Below are 24,805 nucleotides of genomic sequence, written 5' to 3' on the forward strand. Positions count from 1 at the left end.
TTTTTTTTGGCTTGCTGAAATCTTTAGAATAACTGCGTTTGATTTTAAATATTCTAAATTAAAAATGGTTAATATTTGCAATGCAATTGCAGTTTGTAAATTAAAATGAATCTACAATTATATTTTTACTGTAGAACGTTAGAAAATGCTTTTGCTTTTGGTTAATCAAAGTCAAGAGTGTCTTCTTATCTGGATGCTTAGCTGTCTATCTTTCTTATCAAAGATCTCGTGAGCGACTCTTAATGTTATTGTTACAGTTCCGCTTTGCATGCTAATTTTTTGTTGTATATGAAATTGTACGAAATTTGTTTCTGTTTTTTTGCAATGAGATTCTCTCTCTGTTAAGCGCCGCCTGACGCTGGTCCTTGAACTTTGCATTGTTAGTGTTTGTTGCAGTTACTGTTGCTGTTCGCCTGTGGCTTTTGTGGTAATACCTGGCTTTTGTTGTTAATTATTACAAAAACAATTAAGCGCTCGAAATGAACAACTTTAAATTGCAGTCGTTTAACTGTTGCTGTTGTTGTTATTGTTGTTGTTGCTGCTGTTCATGTTGTTATTATTATCGTATGCTTAATTTTAATGAGCGTCACATTTGAGCTGAGATTTTTGTGTTGCTGCCATTTGCTTCTTACTCGTTGTAGTGCACAATGCGATTCTACAACAAACTCATTAAATTCGTTAATCATTTATTGCGTCGCAAAGTGTTGCAGCCACGCCCCGTGCTTTGCTCCGCTCCGCGTTACGCCCACTTTTTTAACGCGAAAATCAGCTGTTTTCCTCAAGGTCTTCACAGCGCTCGAAAACTCAAAATTTAATTTCAATTCGAATTTGTTTAATAGCTGTCTGCGAAAGTCTGCGTATAGTACACACACACAATCTCAGAGGTCTGGCCCATTTGTGATTGTCCATGAAACAGATTTGCTTTTCAACTAATCGAAGCCAGAAACAAACAATCAACAATTGCGACAACAATTATTCCAACTTTCCGATTTAGCACTTAACACAACTTTTCTCTCCTGAATCAAAATGATTCATTCATTCGATCTGATTGCAATCGGAAATACTAAATGAAATGATTTACCTAAACGATTTAATGTTATTAGTTGTAAACGTATTTGAATAATGCAAAGGTGCCGCTAAATTATCGAAATCGAAGAAAAAAAAAACCACCTCGACTCGTCCGGAAATGCCTTTAGACTAAATGGCGTGATGAAGACTTCCAGTTCCACGAAATTCAATCGAAATTCCTAGAAATTGTTGAGGCAATATTTAATAACAAAAAATGAAGAAAAAAAAGTGTTACTCACAACGCTTTTTGCATGACATAAACGCCGACAATGATCGTGACAATCAGAAAACAAATATATTGTTATAAGATAGATATGACCCTAATCTCTCAAGCACCAATTAGACTATCTTGACGGTCGGAAGCAGGCGAAATTGTCCGGATATTATAATAAAAACTCATATGACTGGCAATTCCTTTCAAATATATTACTTGTTTTCATAGAGATTTCAATTGTATTATAAGTTTTTTGTAGCAAATAAATATTTGTAAACTAATAATAAACTTCTGTTTTAAATTGTATTTAAGTTAAAAAGCTTGCTTAATTGGTGTGTGGAGAAACTACAGATATGACGCATGTAAATTTTAATTGATCTTGAATGTTTTTAAAGCTAAGATACAATATGAAAGATTTAGCATGTGAAGGAAAAGAATTTATTGAATGTTTTCTCAAGATTTTATACAAATAATAATAATTTACAGAACGTTGAAGAATTATATTTATTACGTTCTAGATTATAATAAATAAATTAATAAAAATTGAGTTGCATTTCTAGAGAAGGTTTTCTTTGGAATTTAATATTGCTTATTTCACTCAAAGACAATAATACAAAGAAATTAATTTATTATGATATAGAACGTAACAAATATAATTCTTATAATTACTAATAAAATGCTAATTCTCGAAAGGTTCGCCCATAAAGTGAACTTCCGAGCAATATTGAATTACGTGTTACAGATACAATGAATAGTGACAAGGGCAACGCATATCGTTTATAGTTATATTGAGTGCCCAGTTAATCCTACGAATTTCCAAGAATTCAAATATCACCGTTTCCTTACTTCGCTGAAAATGCAAAAACCTTATCGCCGTAGTTGCGTAGCTTGAGGCCAGGGGAAAGGGAAGTACATACATAAAACGTATTGCATGCACTGCATGTGTCGAGTAGATAGGTCAACTTCCGTTCAAGTGGGCAGCAAATGGAAGTGAGTTGAGCTCAACCCTGATCCGGTAATGGGTTCAGTAAATTGAGACTGTGAGCAAAGCAACAACCCTCGACGGCCTTGACACTGTCGTTGCGTTGCGTTAAGGTTGCACTTTAGGCTGCGAGGATTATCTAATTGAGTGCGTTAAGGGCCAGACAATTGGAAGTGCCAGCGACGCCAGCTACGCCAGAGACAACAACGTTGCAGTTGCACTCAGACCGGCTTATCGCTGTTGCGCTGTTGCTGCTACCTCATGGTGGTTGCCTAATGGCTGGCCAGAGAGATTTAGGCGACTACCTACCTGAGTGTTGTGTTGTGGTGGCTGCCTAATGGCTGGCAGCCTAATAGGCGCATTTAGCACGCGTTCGAAATGTATCTGAGAGATACACAAGGCATAAACAAAGACAGCGCGCAACAAATGGCTGCTAATATGCGCCAATTGTCGATGCCATGGAACCTGTCGATGCTCACAAATACACAGACAGCAACCACTGACTGTATACGTCTGTGTGTGAGTGTGTGTATTGGTGTGTAGAAACCCCGATGAGTCATCAGCATCTGAGCGCTGTGTGAGGAAGGTGCGTGGGTCGCCACATTGGCATACATAATCCAACATGTGCACAGGCAAGAAAGAGTGAGAGAGACAGAAAGAAGGGAGAGAGAGTCAGCGAGTGAGCGAGGGGAAAATCAAAACAAAACGCGGCCAACAGCCGAAGCAGCCAAGTAGAAAATGTCAACAAACGACAAACTGCCCGCCAAATTCACATTTTGAGTCTAAACACGAACATTGAATTTGAGTGAGTTAGACACGAGAGAGAGAGAGAGACATGAGAAATATTCACAGAGAGAGTGAGTTCACTCAAACTTTTATATCGCATGCGAGAAAAATGTTTGCGCCAAGATTTCTAGCTGCTATACTTGAATGTGGAATTTGCGCTCGCCTGATGTGTTGCTCTTTTGCCTCTCGTTGTTGTCTTTGTGTTAGTGTGTTGTGTGCGTGCGCTCTCTCTTCGCCTTCTACCTTTTGTGTCGCTATTCTGACAGTCATTGTGCGCTCCGCTTGTGCGCAGTCATTCGTCAGGGTGGGCTAAAGAGAACGAGCGGAGCTTGTGAACTTGGTTCAGAGTGCAAAAATGAATTGGAATTTATTACAAATTCACCAATTTATAGTTCTTTTTATCGAATTGATATTTAAAATGAAGTCTAAGTATGTAAAAATAAAACTGATTGTAGTTAATCAAAGCCTGGAAATAATTTAGCTGGGATTTCATATGCATAATTGTCATATATAATACATTTATAGTGGGTGTCTGGTTATCAAGTATACAATACATTAAATAAAATACTGGCAGAATACTTAAATGCATATTATTTTTTGCTATGCAATTATATTTGATTTTACTAATTTAATTGAACTTTGTGACATTTGAAGAGTAGTGATAATATAATATCTTAACTGAACAAATAATTTATGTTTTTTAAATATTTAAAAATAAATATTCGTTTACATTACAGTATATTTACATTTTAACTTTTACTGTTATTAAGCATATTACAAATATCCAATTAGTTGAATACACCCATTAAATTATTTTGTATTTCATAGTTTACTTTTAATTCAATAATTGAATTTATTCTTAATTGTTTTCTGTTTTACTTTCTTAAATATTATATTAAATCTCTTTTTGTTCGACTTTTGCGATTACGAAATAACATTTCTCGTTAATCTGGTTCCATTGAACTAATGCAGCCCTGGTTATCAAAAGTCTTCAATTTCCAGCATAAGCGCGTGTCTGTGTTGGTGTGTATCTGTGTGCCCGAATGTATCTGTATCTGTGCGTGTGTGTGTGCCTGGCAATGGCTAAAACGTCACGAGAGCGTATGGATGACGATGGCGGGCTGGTTGGGAGCTACTAGCTCAGTTATTTTTCGCTTTTTGTTAAGGCAACGCGACTGCAACGGCAACGGAAAGCCACGCGGCTGCGTCCCCAGTCTCTGTCTCTGTCTATCCGTGTAGTTAATCCCCCCTCACATCGCTCTCTCTCTGTCACTCTCACTATCACACAGCAGCAGCAATAGCAACAACATCAGCCCACTGTGTGAACAAGGCGCGGATCGCGGAACAGACAAACGTTTTGTGTTCATGTGATTCTTATTATTATTGTTCTTCTTGTTGATTTGTTTCCCCTAGTTAGTTCTTGTTACATTTGTTCACAAGTGCAACGCAACAGACACGTTAATAAGACACCCGCTCCCCTCCATAGTTATTATCCAGCAAGTAAAAGTCATTGTGATTGTGTGTTGGTGTCTCTTATCGCGCATTCATATTTGTGACAACGTCAGAAACGTCACAAAACGTTGGTGTTAAATTGCGACATACGACAGTCACAAGTGGACGTAGAGGAGAACTTGCGTTAAACGTCGCAACGTTAACATCGTTTTGGAACTTTCAATTTGCTGTACGAAGTTCACAGCGAAACACATAAACAGACACAGACAAACACGCACACACAGGCACACATTTACACTCCGCCATAAAAGACGTTGCCAGAGTGCGGGTGCGGTTAACCGGTAACGGGTAACGGGTGTGCGGGGCGTTGCCAGTTAATCTAGAAAATTCTTTCCTGTGTGCTTCATTCGCACAGTTAACAATTTTTGTTTTAACATTTACACACACAAGCAGACAACAACGAAAGCCAACACCAACGACAGCAGCAGTATTGACAGCAACAATTTGACAGCTGGAAAAGCGAACTGCAAGGCAAAACGGAGAGAGCGCAAAAATAATACAAAAGAGAGAACAAGAGAGCGCCTCTGACTGTTTACGTGTGTGTTTGTGCGAAGTGAGCGAAAGAGAGTCAACGAAACGGTTGCACATGTAAATTTTAGTGTTGTGTGTGCGCATTGTGTACGAAATATCAAACGAAACGTAACGAAATTAGTGCGAAGTGTTTGCAACAATGAAAGTTAAAGTCGAACGCACAATAAAAACGCAACCAAAAGCAGCGGCAGCAACAACAACTGCAGCGGCAACGTTAACAAAGACGGTCGAGGAAGATGATGAGGTGACGACAATAACAACAACAACAGCAGCAACAACGAGAACAGCGACAACGGCGCAAGAATTGGACTTTTTGCCCGATATGTCCACAACGATATCGACAACGACGGCGGCGACAATAACAACAACGGCAACAGCAGCGCGCAATCTTATCGTAAGTTCGACTCTCGTTTTTTATGATCGTCGTCGGTACATTGGTACGGATACGAATAGATGGTGCAATTGTTGGCTGCTTCAATTCAGTTGGCAGGGTTGCATATTGTGTTGTTGCATAGAACGCAATAAGTGCCCCCCCACCCCTTTCCACCCTCCACAACTTTCAATAACAAAGACAGTGCAAAAACTGTTCACTAAATTAATAGCAGCAACAATAACAACTCAACTCACTTTAGTCCCAACGCAATATAGCGACTTTTTTATAGCAAAAAAGTCAAAAAACTTGTTTAAAAATTGTACATGTATGTGTGCTGCTTTGTTGTTATTGCTGCTTTTTATTTGTTGTTGTTTTTGTTGTTGTATTTTTCGCCGAATTGTATTGTGCGCAATTTTATTGTATCTTTCCACAGTGTATGTTGTTGTTGTTTCGCAGTTTCAGTTGTTGGGGTTTTTTTTCGCGTTTATTTTGTCGACATCTTTGGAATTTCAATTCACACTTTTGTTGTTGTTCCTCCATTTGCCTTCAAAAGAGCGCGCTCTCTTTCTCTCCCACACACTAACACAGAGACAGCATAGCTCGCAGATACGTTCATGCTCTCGCACACGTACCACACATTTTTCTCGCATGCGAGAGATTTGTATCCCGCTCTCTCGCTCTCACTGACTGCAGTTGCCTGAAATTTACACTCAATTTTTGTGATTTCGCCATGTGGCGTTAAATTCAAGGCTGGCTGCCACATTTGATTCTGTTTGCTACTTCAGCATTTTCGCATTTTCTTCTCAATGCGCTTTTTCTCCCCTCTGATGTCATTTTCTCTGCGTGGGCGCCGCCGTCAGTCTTTTTTTCGTACTTTTTATTTCGTTGCCATTTGCAGCACGTGCGATTCCCGGTTATTCTGTTTTTTTTTTCTGTACATTTTTGTCAATTACTCGTACTTAGCCATAATTTATGTTGTTGTCTTAAGGTCAAGGCTAGCCACAAGATGCGTGTTTTGACCTGCAGCATAGTCTTAGTCATGCTGCATCATAAAAATAAGTACTAAATGTTAATTCTAAGACTGGAAGTAGATTCACTTTAATTTTAAATTATAGGTTAAGCTTTTAAAGCATGTTTTATAAAATTAATAGACCTGAGCAATTAGCAATTAATGGTAATTTATTTAACCTGTCAAAACTTCATTTTATTTAAAGAGATCTTATGTTGGCAAATATAACATTTTCAGTGAAATATTTCTATAAATATGTCGATAACTTTTAAATAGATTTATTGAAAATATCGATTTGGAATAATTATTTTTAATTCATTGCCATAACGAATACAATTCCTGAGATAAAATGAACCGGAGCGAATAAAGCCTTAAGGCTACGTTTATGAATTAATACAGAATCCATAATTAAAAGCATTCACTGAATGTATAATGAAATTATCAAAAACAAATGAATAAAGAATAAATTGAAGTTAAACATAAACTTAATTTCCATACTAAAAACATAAAATAAGAGGTAGCTGAGAGACATATTGATTGCACTTGATTGAGAACTTACTGCACTTTAATTTATGCTGATTGAAATCAATAAAACAAAACTTTACCAAAATGGAGTTGCGTATTGCCAGGCAATTTAATGTTTGCGCCTTTCAAACAGTATTATTATTAAACATTTATGTATTCTATGTTGCCATGAATTTCACAACAAAATTAAATACAATGCCAAGGTCAAATGGCAACAACAACAACAACAACAAAACACAGGTGCTGCTGTTGCAATTGGAATGTCAAACGGCTCACGCGTTTTGTCGTGGATGGATTTGGATGTGAATTGTTTTGTGTTTTGTTGGATGCGTCTCGTCAATGGCCCGTAAATGGCGTGTTGCACTTGAAGTGCACACAAATGGCCATTTTAGTTGATTGCTTTCGTGTGTGTGTTGTTGTTGGTGTTGCATAAAATATGCGCGAGTTGTGAACATGCATAAATATTGAAGCATTAAAGAGCCAATGCATTAAAAGTCAGTCCCACAGGTGATAACCTTTTTTTTACGACTCTCGTCCTTAATTCCTATTTAAATATTAAAAGTGTCCACTAAATTGCCAAATGAAACTGAAAAGATATGCCGCACACACTTCGCTACAGATACAGATACAGATACACAGATACAGATACACAGATAGTGAGCTACAGATACAGATAGTTCGAGGCGCGTGTGTTTGCCAGAAAGAGCGACAGAAATTGGCCATTTAATGCGCGCATCAACTAAAAATAAATAAAAACTGCCAATGCAGCGACGTCGTCGTCGTCGACGTTTAGTAAACAACAATAAATATATACAATTAAGCATTAATTGTTATTGTTGCTGTTGCTGTTCTCTTTGGCTTGTTTTTTGCTTTTATAGGCGTTTTAACTTGGGCGTGCTAAGTTAACGACTTGACAACTTTTGCCGACTTTTCTTTTTTGTCCTCGGCCTAAAAATATGAAATGAGCGACGGCCAATTTCCAGGAATCCCCCTCGATTTGAACCCGTAATTGAGTATGAAGAACAAACGTGGTAATCTCGACAAGTTCTCGCTTTTGTTTGCTAAGAACTTGAGAAGCACCTTCGAGTGGTCATAAAACGAAATATATTTATTATGCATTTAATCGAGTTATTAAGCGGAACCAAAGCATTCATGATTTACAATATTTTCCTTTTAGTTTATCATAAAGATAAACTTATGCGTATTAACTTTTCTACTAGAAAGAAACCATTTTGAACATAACAGACACATAATTAGTGTTAAATTATAATTAAGTGAGTTGCTGAGCGGAACCAAAGCATTGATGATTTACAGTATTTTATTTAGTTATCTTAAAAGTAAACTTATTTACTCTAATTTCTCTAATGAAAATAAAAAGTTGCCAAGCGAATACAAAGCATTGATGAATTTAAAATAAATATTATATTTAACTTCTCCTATCAAAGTAAAAACTTATTTTAAATAATTACCACAATTTGATTATTTACAATATTTTATATAAAAGTAAATATGTTTTTATTTAAATTCCCAATTCTGTAAAAGAAGAAAGTTAATCGAGTTACTAAGCGAAAACAAAGCTAAACCAAAACTCATGTATGTTCTTCTCTGATAAAAGAAAAAATCTATTTTAAATAATAAACCCAAAGCAATTTTAAGATTTTGAATATATTCTGTAAAAGTAAAGTGCGCAAAAATTGATTTATTAAGTCCCTCTAGTACTCTAAATAAAAATAGTTCTGTTACAAATTTTTAATTGAGTTTCTAAATGAAAACAAAACTTAAATATTTTACAATGAAGTTATCATAAATCGAAATTCATGTGTTAACTTTTTTAAGAAAAATAAAAAGTAATTTTAATAATATACCTGCTACACATAGGTTCGAATGTTATTATAAATTTGTGGCTGCAATATTTATGATTCCTTAAAATTTGGTTGGGATCGGATACAAATTTTAGAAGCTATTTAAGAAAAACTTGTATGGCAAAAAACGCCTATTGAAATCTGGTATATTTTGCACTCAATGGTATATTTTTAATGTAGTACTATATCATTATACCAATTATAGCCATTGTTGTATATTTTTTGTGCGGTATATTGGTATATTTTGAAGGTAGTACAGTATATACTTCCCTTCGATATATTTTATTATTTTTGCGGTATATAAATTTGGTATACTTGTAGTATATAGTTGTATTGAGAATGGGTAGCAGGTATCTCACAGTCGAGCACACTTAACTGTAGCTTTCTTACTTCTTTTAATCCAATTACTAAGCTTAAGCAAAACACATATGTAGATGACTTGCTAAATTTTCTTTGTGTTTGCATAAAAGAACTTCGTCTCACAAAATGCAGAAATCAATTAGAATAATAAACATGCAATTAAAGGGGAAATCCCTGTTAATTTTTCCACACATTGCTCTTATCACACTTTATGGCGCTACATAAATAAAACTCTTTTCATAAACATGATTTACTCGATAGCCTTAGGGCGCCACAGTAACCCAATAAAATACAAATAAAATTGGAGCATAATTTAGGCAGGGAATTCCCAATGAATTGATTTTCCGCCTTGGGCAACAGTTTGCCTTTTAACAGCTTTTTCGCTTATCATTCGTAGCGTATGACAACTGTACTGTGCGGGGTCTTTAGTGACGTCAATTCGATTCAATCGACTCTTGTCTCTAATGCCTTCGCATCGACTTCACCACAAAAAAGTTTTAGGTCGCGACGCGTCTAGTCTTTGATAAGCCGGTTTTTTGATTTTACTCAAAAAAAACGAATAACAAAAAACGAACGAACTCGAGGCGAGATCGTTGGTATTGTATTTTGCCAAATTAGGTAGTAAATATGGTAGGCTGACGTCACAAGACGTTTGTGAGAGAGAGAGAGAGCGTGTACGTTGCGTATACGCAACGTTAACGCCACAACACAAACTACATTGGGTCTGTCTCCCTCTATTATTTGTGGGAAAATGCTAAATATTGGAATTATGTCATGTTATATTTTCAACTGGTAGCAACAAAATGTCAAATGTTGCGTGTTTTCACTTTCGATTTTCACTGCCATGTTTTGGCAGGCGTTGCCCAACAACAAAATTCGTTGCGGGAGGTTCGACATGGGACATGGAAGCAAAATTCTACGAATCCATTTCGAACTTTTTGTGCTGTGCGTTTGTTGAACTGGCCACAACAAAAGCTAGCTAACATAGCTGACACCAAAGAGTGGGAAGAATTTTAGTTGGTAGCTTGACGGCTGCTCAAATAAACCTAATTAAGTTGCACATTTACATTTGGCATATACCGTAGAAGCGATGGAGGTATGGGGAGGGGAGGGAGGTGAGAGGTGGAAGAGCACATCTGTTGTGTGGAGAGTGCAGCACGATTGAAAGATTTAACACGCATGAAATTTATTCGCCTCTCGCTCAACTTGTTGTTGTTGTTTTGGCCCGTGCCACAATGCTCTAAGGGGGGCGATTAATTTCTTAAGTTGGTTGTTTTTGACGCGTCATGGCGCCGAATTCCAAGAAAAAAGAGGCGCAGCATTCCGTTGCAGCGTTGCAGCAACAACCACTTGGAGAAGTGCGAAAAATGCCGCAGATAACAAAGTAAAAAGGGGGAGAGAAAAGCAGCCAGCAAAGAAGATGGTTTTGCGAATGCTGCCACCAAATGTGGCATGACGTGGCAGCTCCTTCAATCGTTGTTGTTGTTGCTGCCTTGGTTTTAAAATATGTTGGGGATTTCCGTCGTCAGCTCTGCTCAACATTCTGCACTTGCACCAGCTAAACACTCTCTCTGTTTCGCTTACTCTCTCTCTGGCTATCTCTCTCTTAACGAATGAGTGAATCGCTCGCTCTCTCTCTCTTTGAGTGCTTTTGCACTTAACTTGTTTTTTGCCGAGTGTCATTTGTTATACGCTCGCAGCTATAGCGTAGGAGCCTCGCTCCTCCCTCCCAACCTCTGCCCCTCGCTGCTAACTGGGCTTAATTCTGGCTAAATTGCGTATGAGTCATCGCTGAACGTAGTGGCATGTTGTATACATTGGCGTCTACTAGTTGTAGCCAACAACGAACGCCACACAACACAACTCGCTTCCATTCATTTTACGCTTCGAGTATGAATGAATTTTACGTTGTTATCGCCAGCAGCGACTTTTTTTTTCATTTTATACTCTTTAAGTTGACTTGTTTCGTTGATAGGCTTGCAAATATTTGCACTTGAAACACCTTTGTTACCCTCTAGAGTTGCTTCCACTTCGCACTTTGCCAGCAGCACAGTTTTCAAATCGTTCGTTGACCAAATGAAATACAATTTGTTCTACTTGAGTATGAAGATGAAAAGTATTTAGATTTTGTTCAGCTTAATATTTGTATAACTGTGACAACTTTGAAATATTTGTATAACTGGAAGCAGTGTTAACTTTTTGCTACAATTTCTAAATTTAAATCGCTGAGCTGCATCAAATTATTGTCAACATCTTGAGAGCGTAATTAAAAATTGTTAAATTGTTTGTTGAGGTTGCCAGCTTCTTGACTCAATTTCTAAATTTATAACTGAGCAAATTAATTGCAAATAAACTGAATTAAATTATTGTTATCATCTTTTTGCTACTTCTTAGCTACAATGTTAGCTAGTTATTGCATTGCAGGAATTGCTGTAATAACTTAAGAATAACTTGAATGATTTCTAAATCTATCAAATTATAATCTTCTATTTTGACTGACAGTGTGGTCCCATTCTTAAAAAATACCAACTTAATATAATGGAAAAAATATTGTAATATACCAAATGTTATATTTGGTATATAGATATACTTGTGTGATAGAAATATACCATAAAAATATACCAGATTATTAGCCAAAGCAACTGCAGCCTTTATAGCTGAGCAAATTAACTGCAAAAATGTTGCATTAAATTATTACCATCTTTTTAAAATTTATTAGCTTCATTGCAGGAATTGCCGTAATAACTTATATTTATTTTGCATAATAACTACACTTAGTAAATTATGACTTATAACTTTCGACTGACAGTGCGGTACTATCCTAAAAAAATACCAAATTAATATAATGGAAACCAAATGTAATATTTGGTATATATGTAGATATACTTGTGTGATAGAAATATACCATAAAAATATATATAAAAAAATAATATAATGAAAGAAATACTGAAATATACCAAAGGATATATTTGGTATAACGATATACTATTACCACGAAAATATACCATAAAATATACTGGATTGTCAGTGAAAGCAAATACATCACTCGTTTTTTTTTAATATACAAAATTATTTCTTAAAAAAAAAATTGAAGCATGTCAGAAGCTATATGCTGTCAACTCTGATCATTTGAAATGCATGTTTGTCTGATATAACAACCAATAATGGTTAGATTGTTGTTTGGCATTAGCTTTACATACCTTCTTATCATAACTTGCAGTTTCTAAGCTGATGAAATACATTCGCAAAAAAGTATAACCACTTTTAGCAGCTCTTCTCAACTCTGACCCATTGAACTACTCACAATTTCTGCATGTTTATTGACTACAAATACATGTTCACATTTCTCTACTATATATATTCTGTTATTGCTTCCCGCTGCGATTTCGCTTCGTCTTTTTTGATACTCTATGGCACCGCAACACTGGCCAAAATGATGGTAATGTCATCGGGTTTGCCGCCACTGCCAAAGTTGAGATTGTTGGCCCTGGCCCTCAAGGCGAAGGGCGATTGAAAGTTGGCGCTAACCGAAAGATTGCCGGCCAATGCCACCAATTTGTTGGCCACCAGCTGCAATCGCTCCGAAGACGTCTCGCCCTGCGCCGTGGCCAGCTGACGCACCAACAGACTCTCGGGCATGTTGTCGAAGAGGCCATCGGTGGCAGTCAGCACAAGATCGCCCTCTTGCAGTGGCATGTGGGTGGCAACGGCTGCCTCGGGTTCGTCGCCACCCCGCTGCTTGTTGTCCTGCGGCATGGCCAGCTGATAGGGCGTGTTGAAGCCATGATGTTGGCCATAGGAACGATGCACGACTTTGCCGCCTCGCAGCACCAGAAAGCCGCTGTCACCCAGATTCGCCGTGTGCAGCGTGCAGTCGGAACGCTTCAAGGCAACGAGGCAAGCGGTGCTGCTGCCCTGCAACGTGGTTGTCTTCCCCTTCAGCTGGTTGAAGCTGTCGATGAGCAGCTGGCGAGGATTGCGGCCATCAAATTCGGGGCGTTGGGCATTGCTGGAGCACGAGGACATCAGCTCCTTGGCAAAGATGCCCGCATCGATGCCTTTGACACGCCAGCCGCCCACGCCATCTGCCACGCCCATTACCTCAGCCTTTGGCGTGCTGCTGATGAACCAACTGTCCTCGCCATAGCGATGAGAATCACTCGTTGGTCGCTGATATTGTGGCTGACGTTCCTTCGCGCTGCCTTGCACAGCTTTCACCAGATACGGATAATTTTTACTGCTGCTGTTGCTGCCACAGCGAATGTGGAGGATTTGAGCTTGATTCAGTGCTGGCAGCGGAAAGTGTCGCAATAACATGCAACGTCGATGTGCAGAGAACATTTTCTAATTTGGCGGTTTTGTCACTTTTAAAATTTATCAAAATCAATTTTGGATCTGAAGTTGTTTGGCATTAAATCAATGGATAATGAGTTTTTTGAAATAAAATATACTATATAGTTGAGAGTCCTCTCCTTTTGGGTTTACCAGCTATTCATTTCGATAAATCGTCAGGAATGCCACAAATTAACAACTCATTAGGTTGGTTTTATATTTATGTTCTGAATATAACTATAATAATAAATAATATTTACTTTTATGAAAGCCTTAATATATTTATATTATTTCTAAATCTTCATCGCTTAATGGCAGTGGAAAATGTAGCAAGAACATTTTCTAATTTGGCCGTTTTGTTACTTTTAAAATTTATCAAAATCAAATTGGGATATGAAGAAATAAAATGTTTAGTTGAGGGTCCTCTACTTTTGGTTTATCAGCTATTCATTTCCAGTTAAAACAAATGCTACAAATTTTCAGGAATGCCACAAAATAACAACTCATTAGGTTGGTTCTATATTTAACAAGCAAGTATAAATAAATCTTCTGGAAAAATTCTAAATATTATTATCAAAATATTATTTCTAAATCTAAATCCTTGAGTAAATAGAATTTATAGTAAAGAGTCTTAATCTTTGAAATACAGGGTGTAAATTTCAATATAAAACTAATACCATAACATGTGATTAATTTTACACATTTGAAACACATTAAATTGATTCTTTGTTAAAAAAAGTTGGAACTTTTCTAGAAATATTTGGAATTTAGTTAGGTATACATTCATCCATAGTATTAATGTTTCCTACATTACCATATCTGTTATAAAGACTTTCTATAAACTAAATTTAAAAAGCATAACTATTATTGTAATACAGAAATACTTTCATAAGTTTTAATAAATTACGTCACTTTGGTAAGTTTGCTTTTTATTTATTTAGGTGCATTAAAAGTTAGACATTGATTAATTACAAAGTCTGTGTTAAGTACGATAGGTAAATACACTAGTATCTCAGCAATTGTCACCTCATTCACTATTCAGATCTATTTGTTGCGGAAGTAGAGTATTCATTTCATTCACTTACTCATATGCCTATGTATATGCATAACATAACATTTTCTTTGTGTGCACAGATATCTGTAAATGTAAACAAATCGTGCATCATCCATTTCGCCTTATGGACTTGCTTTATCAGTCCGTCGAATCTATATAGTAATTATAATCGTAATTTCTGGAGTATTTGATTTGCTGCAGATACTGTGTACGATTATTTCTTTGTTTTCCTTTGAATAATACAAAACTCATTCAAGTCTTCAGAGTGCCTTTGGCATTGTGTAATCTTATCGTGTCGTCCTGGTGGTCCGGACTTGGTCTGGCCTGGGACCTGGGACTACGACACCACAGTGTCAATACATTTGGCACTTTTCTTCATACATATTTATTTTGATAAATCATCAGCGGAAGTGCTGTGCACGCAACGGATCCAATTCGAATCGGTCGAACCTTATCTCGCAATGGGACACAGACAGTCCAACAACAACAACAACATTAACAACAAGTTGCGCGAAATCCGTAAATGGCAATTTTATTTTTAAAACACTGATGTAAACTGCCGTTGGTCGTTATCACAACTCGCAGGTGTGGTCTATTAAATTCACTTGAATCAACCCATTATTCATGATTGACAATTGACCATCGTGTTGAGCTAGAACTTCCTATCAAATGTACGTCAGAGATATGTATGTATGCAATGATTTAGTATGTTTTTTCAAATACTACTCATAATTTGGCATTCCCAGTAGCTGTTGTTGTTGCTTCCGTTCTATGTCATCCACTTCCGACTCTTATCAGCAGCGGAATGACGTTAGTTCGATTTGAGATTCGAGGAACTAACCGCTGGCCAAAGGATTACAAATAATTCGCTTTAATCTTAATGTGGGTGCCTCACAGGTTGCTCTTTAAATAAAGACCCGCATACGTCTTGGATTGAATTGCGGTCAACCTCATACTTCTGTACATAATTTTGTTCTTCGGTTCGGTTAATGTCTAATTTTACTTCGCGGAGGATGCGGGTGAAATGACGATACGGAGAATTCAATCAAATAACATAAAATATATTTATTAGCTCGGTTATTGCGACAGATCGATATGCGCACACTCATCATAACCATTATATATTATTATTATAGTTATTGTTATTATTACTGTTATTACTATAATGACTAAAACAAAAATTCCATTCTATTTATCTTTGCAGGTAAGTAAATCCAAGGGTTACTGCAAATCAATTACCACAAATGTTCAGTGTCACATGGCCCAGTTCCAATTGCATTTCCCCTTCAAAAACAAGGTCAGTGCGGCCCCTGAATACCCTGTAAAGACAAACAAACGTGAGTAGTTTGTTGACAACTAAATTTAGCAGCTGCCCTTAGGGTAGAAAGTTATATTGTGGCAGATCTTAAAACGATATTTTATTATTACAATAATCAGCAAGTAAATGTAGTTGATATTTATAAAAATGATTCATTTTAAAGGAAAATAAGATAAAGACAGCATATTTTGAGAGAAAAACGTATATACGCAAACTTTGCAAATGAAAGTTATTTAAAAGACCAATCGTATAGAATCTATACTATAGATCAAAAATGAAAACTGAAAGCTTTGGTCACACTTAACATACAGTTGAGTACTCTAGATCGTATTTTATTTAACTAATTTGACTTGATCTCAGCTCAATAGTGCATGCAACCATACTTCCTTCATTTGCAGGGTATGTTGTCTATGCGCATTGAATTTCGAATAAAAACAGCGCGTACAGTTGCAGGGCTCATCAAAGGCCTGATAAGAGCCCTAGCTAGTGTAAACAAACACCTGCCACACACCTGTGGGGTAGATACAAAATACTAAATACCGAATAACGCGACACTACGAAAAAAACAGTGAAAAGACAAAACTATATCAAATCGTATCGCATCGAATGTGAATCGACCTATTTTGCAGTAACCAAAGCGGGATGATAAGACTGAAAAGCCTTCTTTTTTTTTACAGGCGCAAACAAAGCCAAGCCATTGTATGTAATTATGTATGGTTGTGGGCTTTTTGGGGTACTTTACCTAGGTCTTTAAATTTAGTTGCTTATGTCATAACCATATTGTCTGCCGATAAGATAAAAAGGCGCGCTAGAAGTCGCTCGTCGTCGTCGTCGCCATCGTCGCAGTCGCAATCGCAAAACGTAGCCAAGAAAATTGGACGCTTGCCTGGGCGTGGGCACGTGAGTGCAATCCAAAAGCAACGACAGCGGGGCTAAACCCAAAAACTAATACAAATACACGCAAACATACACGTATTGTGTGTATGCAAAGCACTCACACACTCGAGAGCTTGGGGGAAACAAGTATTGTGCGCTCAGCCAGGCTAAAGCTTCGCTCAGGAAATGCCAATCGCCAAAAAACTTTCAACTCACTCACAAATTGCACTCGTCTCACGCTCTCTCTCGCAATATTTTGTGCTCTCACTCTCGCCGGTCGCTCTCTCGCATGCTTGCGCTCTCTTTGTGGGGCTGTGGAATGCGATAAGCACTCAAAAGTCAACGGCGCTGCCAGCTGGCGTATAAAAGTCGTCGGCGCAACGATGACGCATTTAGTTGAAACCCGTTGGCCGACCGATACGTTTCGGCAAGTGCAGAAATTCAGTTGTTGCTATTAAAACGCGAGTAGCAAATGCAAACTAAAAAAAAAACCAAGTAGAAAATAAATAAAATTAAAACAGTGTAAATACTGTTTCGGTATTTTGGCGAGTGTGTGAGAGAACGTGAAAAATTCTCGGAAAAACTGCAAAACAAAACAAATTCGCACCATATAAAAGCGATTAACAGACAGCAAAATACAAATACAAAGACAAGATACAAATACGCGGCGCTAAATACAAAAACAAAAATCAAACAAACTTTAAAGGCGAATTTCGTCAGAAATTTGCATTCGTCATCGCAAAAGACGCTGCGCCGCCTGTTGCGCATCTCTTTTAGCAACACTTTTCCCAAAAACCAAAACAAAAACACACACAAATAAATCATAAATATGACGCTGGACAACTATAATATCTTTGGCGATGAATATCCATTGTTCAACATGCCGCTATCGCCATTGCCCAAAGTGGTAAGCAATAATAATCTTTTCAAAAAACAAAATATACAAAAATTCCCCCACAAAGCGAGTAAAAAAACATTTAGTTGGCTTATCTGTGGAGTCTGCTCTGAAAATTCCAGAAGTGTCGGAACAGTTGTTGTCCGGCAGTTTTGCAGTTTTTTACAAACGAAATCGAAACATTTATGTAAATACTTACAGTTGGGTTTCTATCGCATTTTCATTTAATATAATGTGCATTGCTCGCTTATCGTCGCAAAATTCTTGGAAATTCGTTCTTGTAAAACCCTTTCCCCTATCGCCTTCCCGTTGCCCGTATTCGCCCCCATTTTGTGTAGCACATATGCGTTATATCGTTATATCGTGTTATATGTGATTTGCTGTTTTGCAATTGAATTTGTTTATTTAATGATTAAGTGGCGGTGTCGCCTTATCAACGTTCCGATTTATGTTCACTTTTTTTTTGTTCTTTTCTTTTCTATTTTTTCGAGTTTTTGTTGTTGTTGTATTACTATTATTATGATTATGTTTGTGTGTACTTATTTCTAGCTGCGATAATAATTATTATTGACTGTGGCAAGTGCACAAGTTAGCAGAGGCAGACGTATGTAGTAGACCCATCCCCACGAGAATGCCGATCCGTTAAAGGCCGATAAAAATGAAATATTCCAAATATTTGCGTAGTTATGTGCGACCTTCTATTCAAACGTGCCTGATATGGGGCACCCAAAAAAACCGAAATCATTATGTTATCGGAGATACATGTGTGTGCATATATAATATATTATATATTTGATAGAAAACCGCTTAATGTCTTCCACTGTACTTTGTTCAAAATTGAGTTAAAATGTGAATTTTTTTGCACCCCCGAAAAAACCAAACGGAAAATCACGTTGCCAACTCATGAGTGCCCACAACCCGTTAAGACTTCTTTGTTGTTTTTAATTTTTTGCATATTGCGTCCATTGCATTTCACAGTCGAGTGATCGCGGCGTCTGGAAACGGCGCCATTTGACGTTAATCGCACACGTGCGATTTTCGTGGTAATTTATCAAGTTTTATGTACCAACTTTTTTTACTTTTGCTGTCACCTTCCGTTTTATGAGGGGGGATATATTGTATATATTGTATATATAGTTTGTAGAAGGGTTCAATGTTCAAGCGAAAAAAACGTAGAAAGTGAATTGAAAATTGTACAACTTTGTTGCATGACCCTTGCGACCATCAAAAGCCGGTCGGACATTCGCGTGACACTTGAAACTGAGCGCATACTTAGTGGCATAAGTGTAGAAATACACACACTAATACATACACATATGTATGCATGTCTCCACATAGTTATTGCCACAATTAGGGCGGTTCAAAGTAACATGCTTCAAGTCAAACACTTGCGACTTTTGACATGACAACGGACAAGGCGCTTAAATTGTTTAATTAACTACAAACTGCACTCGAAATGAAGAGTTAAAAAACTCTCTCATAAAAATCAATAATTTCTTTAAAGAAATTCCCATCCGGCAGTCACCCAATTAAATCTACTTTATACTCAAGTATTCTTCACAGCTAGTTTCTCTCAGTGTATTTGCCGAGGGAGTTACAAGGGCAACCCCCACACAAACATGAAAAAACAATTTCAACTTTCTTTCGACTTAAAAAACTGAAACACTTTTAATTAACTGAATATGGACAAAGTACCAAAGTGTTTGGGCGATTTACAATATTCGATTGCCCATTGAAAACTCAGATTTATTTTACTTATTTCATTTTTTTGAGTAGTTGTAGGCGGCAAAACGTGGGCCACAAAAAAGTAACATAAGAAAGCGCACTTGACGTATACGTGACAAGTAGAGAGAAAGAGATAGAGAGTAGGAGGGAGATAGCCAAAGAATGCCGTTATATTTGAAGCGCAGCTTATATTAAAAGATAGCCATGTTTACACTTATAAATCAAGTTAATTGCAGCGTGAAGCAGACAAGTGAAGCTAAGTTCAGTTTTGGTTGCCAATTGCAATTTAATTTTGCAGTCTGCTGCTGTCTGCTTGAGTTACGCTCTCTGCTCTCAGCTCAGCTCAGTCTGCTTCAATTTTGGCCAATATAATTTGATCAGGCTTTTGTTATTTGCTGCTCTGTCATTTAACCCAAATGAGCAAAAAAGAAACAAGAAATACAACAAGGACAACGACGTGTGTCCTGCTGTCTTCTGCTGTCGTCTAGCATAATTTCATGCCCGACGTAATTGGATAAGCTAGCCACAAACACTGGCCAAGAGCAACCGCAACGAGCAACGCGACTGCACTCGATTTCCCCCCTTGCTTCACCCCTTTTCTCTGTGTGTGTTTGATTGTCGGCGTCGCATTGTCCTTATTCTTGGAATTGGCCAAGCCCAGAAGAAGCAGTCAGCCAGCCAAATGGAATGAAAAGTGAAAACAACTTTTACTACTTTTGCCTTGTTGTCTGTCTCTCGTAGTAAAGTTCCCTTCTCTCTCTCTCTCTCTTGCTCTCTCTCTCTCTATTTAGTGCAATGTCGCTTGCATTTTACGGTGTCCTTTTCGTTCTCGTCGATGGCGCCTTGCAGACGCGTCGTTTGTTTGCCATTTCCTCGAAACTGAAAACTTTGCCATAAATTCCGTAAACTCCCCCAAAATCGTTGTTATTGTTTTTATTGCAGTTGCTGCTTTAGCTGATTGCTGTTGCTTTTGCTGTTGTTGTTGCTGTTGCTGCTGTCATGTCGCGACAAAATGCATTTAAATAAATTATTCGCAGACCAATGTCGCGTCATTTTATTAGCCGTCTTTTTATATTCTTTTTTGCGGGTATTTCCCCACTTTTTTTTTTTTTTTTGTGGTATGTGAGATGAATGCGAGTTGTGCTGGTCACAATTTAATTACAAGCTAATGACACTTTAACCAAAGTAAGTTATAGTATGCACTATCGGCTGCGCTTATCAGTTAAGTTCTTTATCGCTTTATGATATTCCACTGAAAGTGCAACGTGTAATGCTTATATAAACTTAACGCTGTAATTTGAGCTGTTTTTCACTGGAACCACAACAAAACTGATCCAAGTCTGCGAATCGATTGCAATATAGTATTTATAATTGCTTCGTTGTCATTATCTATCACCGAATGGCGTGCTATCATCGAGTCTGCTTTTTTGGGGAGTGGCTTTCTGTTATCTCCCCAAAAAGAAGAAGAGACAAATTCAACCCATTGCGAAACTCACACCTTTGCCAAATATTTCCAAATAGGTGTGTTTACTAAAAGTCAGCTTATTTGTGCTTTATGTGTGTGTGTGTGTATGTAGATAATACAATACAAGCATATTCATTAGCCAAGTTCAATGCACTGCTCACAAAAAAAACACGCACACCAACAAACAAACGAAATACATATTTCTGTGTTGTGAACATCACATGTAAATTTGTCAAATGTGTTGTTCTCCTTGTTGTTGTTGTTCCCGTTGTTGTTGTTGTTGCTCTGGTGTTCACCCTAATGGCACAGGCCGAACAAAGTCTGATTAATTTGACACTGAACTTAAAAGCCTGGACACGAAAGGAATCGCGAGGCGCAACCCAAAACTGCGACCGCAACCCGAAACCCGATAACAACAACAAAAACTCCCAACAAAAAAAGGCAGCTCTCAAAATTGAGTTAAAATTTATATACCTCGATATTGACATTATTTTTGTTGCTGCACTTTTTGGCAAATTTTGAATTATGGCTGCAAAAATGTTTAATTCAATTGCCGGCTGTCGGCAAAAAGGGGGAAGACAGAGAGGTAGAGAGAGGGGGAGAGGGAGAGACAGATCGCGTGGGCGTTCCAAAAATGGACAAACACCAAGTGATTTTAATGGCTGCCGCCGCCGTCGCCGTCGACTACACAGACAGCATATTGTGCTGGATATATGGACATATGGTATATATATATATATATATACCATAATATGGTCAAGCGGCGTTTGCGTGCCCAAAAAAAAAAACACAGCACAGAAAAAAAGGCCGGCAAACTTCGATGCTTCGCCGGGCGTTGACTTTGCTTCAAGACTGCTCTGTCTGCCTGGGCGCGGAAGCGCAACCGGGGATCGCCATCGCCACAGCAACAACAACAACAACAGCAGAGGGAGAGAGAGCAGAGTTATTTTTTTTTCCTTTTTATCAAAAGAGCCCAAGCACTTAGCTCAGCAGCCCACTCCATACAATTTCACTCTGGCATTGCGGTCACGTTCTCCTTCCCAACGCAAAAATACAACAACAAAAAAGAGAAGCACAAACAAAAATAAGTCAAATGCGACAGCGAAAAAAATAAAATTTATTTTTTGTTTCTGCTTCTCCTTTTCATTAATTGTTTTATTCGCAGAAATTTGCTTATGCAAAATAATGAGAACAACAACAAGAATAACAAAAATCATATGACAAGAAAAATATTATTTTAAATGGTGTGTTGTCCATGTGTGTGCGAGTGAGTGAGGCAGTTTATGCGTATGCTTATCGTATGCGAAAGGGAAGTGCAAACTGTACACACAGACACACACATACAGACACAGTGCACTTGGCAACTCTGCTCGCTTGGCTTGGCCTACTAAAAGCGAGGCGCACTTGAACTTGTCAACTCTAGTGCTGACATTGCAACAACTTTGACTGCAGTCACGACAGCAACAACAATAAAATAAAATGAATGCCTATGTAACTTATTTGTATCTAGTATATTTGTGTATACGTTTGTGGCAACTCTTTGCCAATTAGAAATCAAAATTGCATTTTATTCGCAAATAATGCGCATTTCTAATAAGCCGCCTTTTGTTTTTAACCTTCAGTCAGCCAGCGAATAGTTACTAAATGTAGCTAGTAAACTAATTTATGCAATTGCACATCGAGAAACAAATAAATAATAGGCATTAAAATAAGCGTTGAATTAAATGCAAACTTTGCTATTTTTTTTCTAGTAGACGTCGCTTTCCAGTTACTCTTTAATGTTGCAGCTTAACAGCATGCTAACAGTCGCTTAACAGCGCTTTAACAGCCGCCATTTAGTCTGACTGTTGATCATCGGTTGCTGCTAGTAGAACAACTTTTTTTTTTTTGGCGTGTTCGCAACTTTTGATATAAACAATGAAATTGTCATCGTTTGGTGCTTGCCTTTTCAGAGGTTGCCAAGTTGTTTGTGTTTTCGTTTGTATTGTGCTCCATTACGTCATTGTCTGGCTAAAATTGGCTTAAAAATAACCCAACACGTCAGCTACACACAACTACAATAAAACGCTTCGTCGTCGTCGTCGTTGTTGCTGTTGTCGTGTCTTTTGCTTTCAACTTGTCGCCCCGCTGTCCGCCTCCCTCCACAGCTCTTTAAGTATTTGACAAATAAATACAAAATAACGAAGAAAAAACAGTGCGATTTCGATAAAGAGAACTAATTAAAGTCAAGGGCATCTCACACAACTTTCGCTTACAATTTTCGAACGCATCTTGAAATTGATTTTCATGAATAATAAAATAAAATAATGAATATACATATTCACAAAATTGTTTACTCAACTCTTGTTTGCTTTCATACGGACACAGTGGCTACTGTAAAACTGTAGCTGATGCTGAGTTGAGTTCAACTTGAGCTTATCAAGTGCAACTAAAATAATCACATTTACTTAGAAACTCTCATGTGTCAATTGACTTTGTGGCTCATTAGTCAACAATTTGCATGCTACAGTGCAGCATGAACGACATGCAAATACCCTGTAAGAATGTGTAAAGTGTAAGAAGAGTAAATTAACTAATATACCCACCCTCGAGTGGAGGGTAAAACAGTTTTGACGACGTCAGTTTCATGTTCATGTTTATTCTGTACTCTGCGCTCAATTGACCCTCCGAACTGAACTTTGCCGGGAACTGTCTGATAACGTTAGTGAGCTCGTTTCAATTTAGACAATTATACGCAAGTGTGCGAGTGAGCACAATATATATACATACATATAGAGTACTATACATTATGATTATTATATATTTTTAATTCAACTAAATTGACGCGACTGATTCATCTCGAGTTCTGCGAAAAGCACAGAATTTTACAGTATTGTTTTTCTTGTTTTTTAAGTGTCGAGTATTTTGTGTTGTACATTTCGAAAGTGGGTTAAAACGAAAGTCGCACATGTTTAAACATTTAAGTCAACAATAAGACGGTGCGCGGTGGAACATCAAAGCGCACACAATTTATTAACAAATGTGCAAAGAATCAATTTGATTGTTTGCCGTGTGTCGCTAACAAAGTAAATACTACAAGTTAAGGAAACAAGATAAGTCAAAGTCAAAAGGATCAACGCCCGTCACATGTCATAACAATAATAAACCATCAACGAAAATCTCTCTCTGTCTTTCTTTGTCTCTCTTTCACTCTTTTGGCACTTGACGAAATTAACGCATTTGCTAATTTCGAACGGAACCCAAAAATAAACATACACACAACACAATACAACGCACGTCTAGTTAGAGACCCAGCTGAGATCTTGTGTTGAATGTTGTTGTTGGTTGCTGGTTGCTGGTTGCTGACAAGACACCTGCTCGCAGCCCTTCAAGTTACGCATTGTTGGACAGCTCTCGTTTGCTATAAATACAAAAGATACAACACAACATGCAAAGATACAAAACACACTCGCTCTCTCTGTATATAATCAGCCATAAGTCTTGCTAAACGCTCTCGTCTGACAGCCCGAAATAGGCGTATTGAGTTATTGGCTGATAATTTATGACAGAACACACAGAAAGCAAAGAAACGTTTAACGCTGCAATGGCAGCCAAGAGTGTGACTATAAGATACTCTATAAAGTAAATCGTATTTGAGTATGCAAACATTGTTTTCGTCTCTAGGGTATTTTGTGGTGAAATTAGCTAGAAATTCGCAGGGTTTTATGGCAAACTTATGGCAGCAACTGTTGCTGTTGGCGTGGGATGTTGCTGCTAGCTCTTCTTGCTGCTGCTGATGTTGCTGCTGCTGCTGCTTTGGTTGCTGCTGTTTGTGTGGGTTGTGCTCGCTGGCTCAATTAAGAGCACGGGCACGGGGCACATTTTAAATTTATTCGATTTGCTTAGCAGCTAAATACTGTTGTTGTTGCTCGTCTAATT

The 24,805-nt window shown here is 37.6% G+C and overlaps 2 protein-coding genes across 5 annotated transcripts in view; one reads left to right on the forward strand and one right to left on the reverse strand.

Annotated features, from left to right (window-relative positions):
- The window catches only part of LOC132787492 (transcription factor kayak), a 34,349-nt gene that overhangs the window by 3,294 nt on the left and 6,250 nt on the right, over positions 1–24,805 (forward strand). Inside the window, exon 2 of one of the 4 annotated variants that reach the window (XM_060794554.1) lies at positions 15,813–15,905. The exons of 1 other annotated variant lie outside the window; for it this stretch is intronic. In XM_060794554.1, the coding sequence (XP_060650537.1) occupies positions 15,813–15,905 (93 nt within the window). Of the gene's footprint in view, positions 1–4,219; positions 5,488–15,812; positions 15,906–17,203; positions 17,710–24,805 lie in introns of those variants that run through there. 2 more of the 4 variants (XM_060794556.1, XM_060794557.1) reach the window with 2 other exon arrangements.
- On the reverse strand, positions 12,514–13,653 carry LOC132787494 (protein phosphatase PTC7 homolog fig). Its single transcript, XM_060794558.1, has one exon. The coding sequence runs from the start codon at positions 13,561–13,563 to the stop codon at positions 12,631–12,633; it is 933 nt and encodes a 310-aa protein (XP_060650541.1). The 5' UTR covers positions 13,564–13,653; the 3' UTR covers positions 12,514–12,630.

This window comes from Drosophila nasuta, chromosome 2R (assembly GCF_023558535.2).
Source record: "Drosophila nasuta strain 15112-1781.00 chromosome 2R, ASM2355853v1, whole genome shotgun sequence".
NCBI lineage: Eukaryota > Metazoa > Arthropoda > Insecta > Diptera > Drosophilidae > Drosophila > Drosophila nasuta.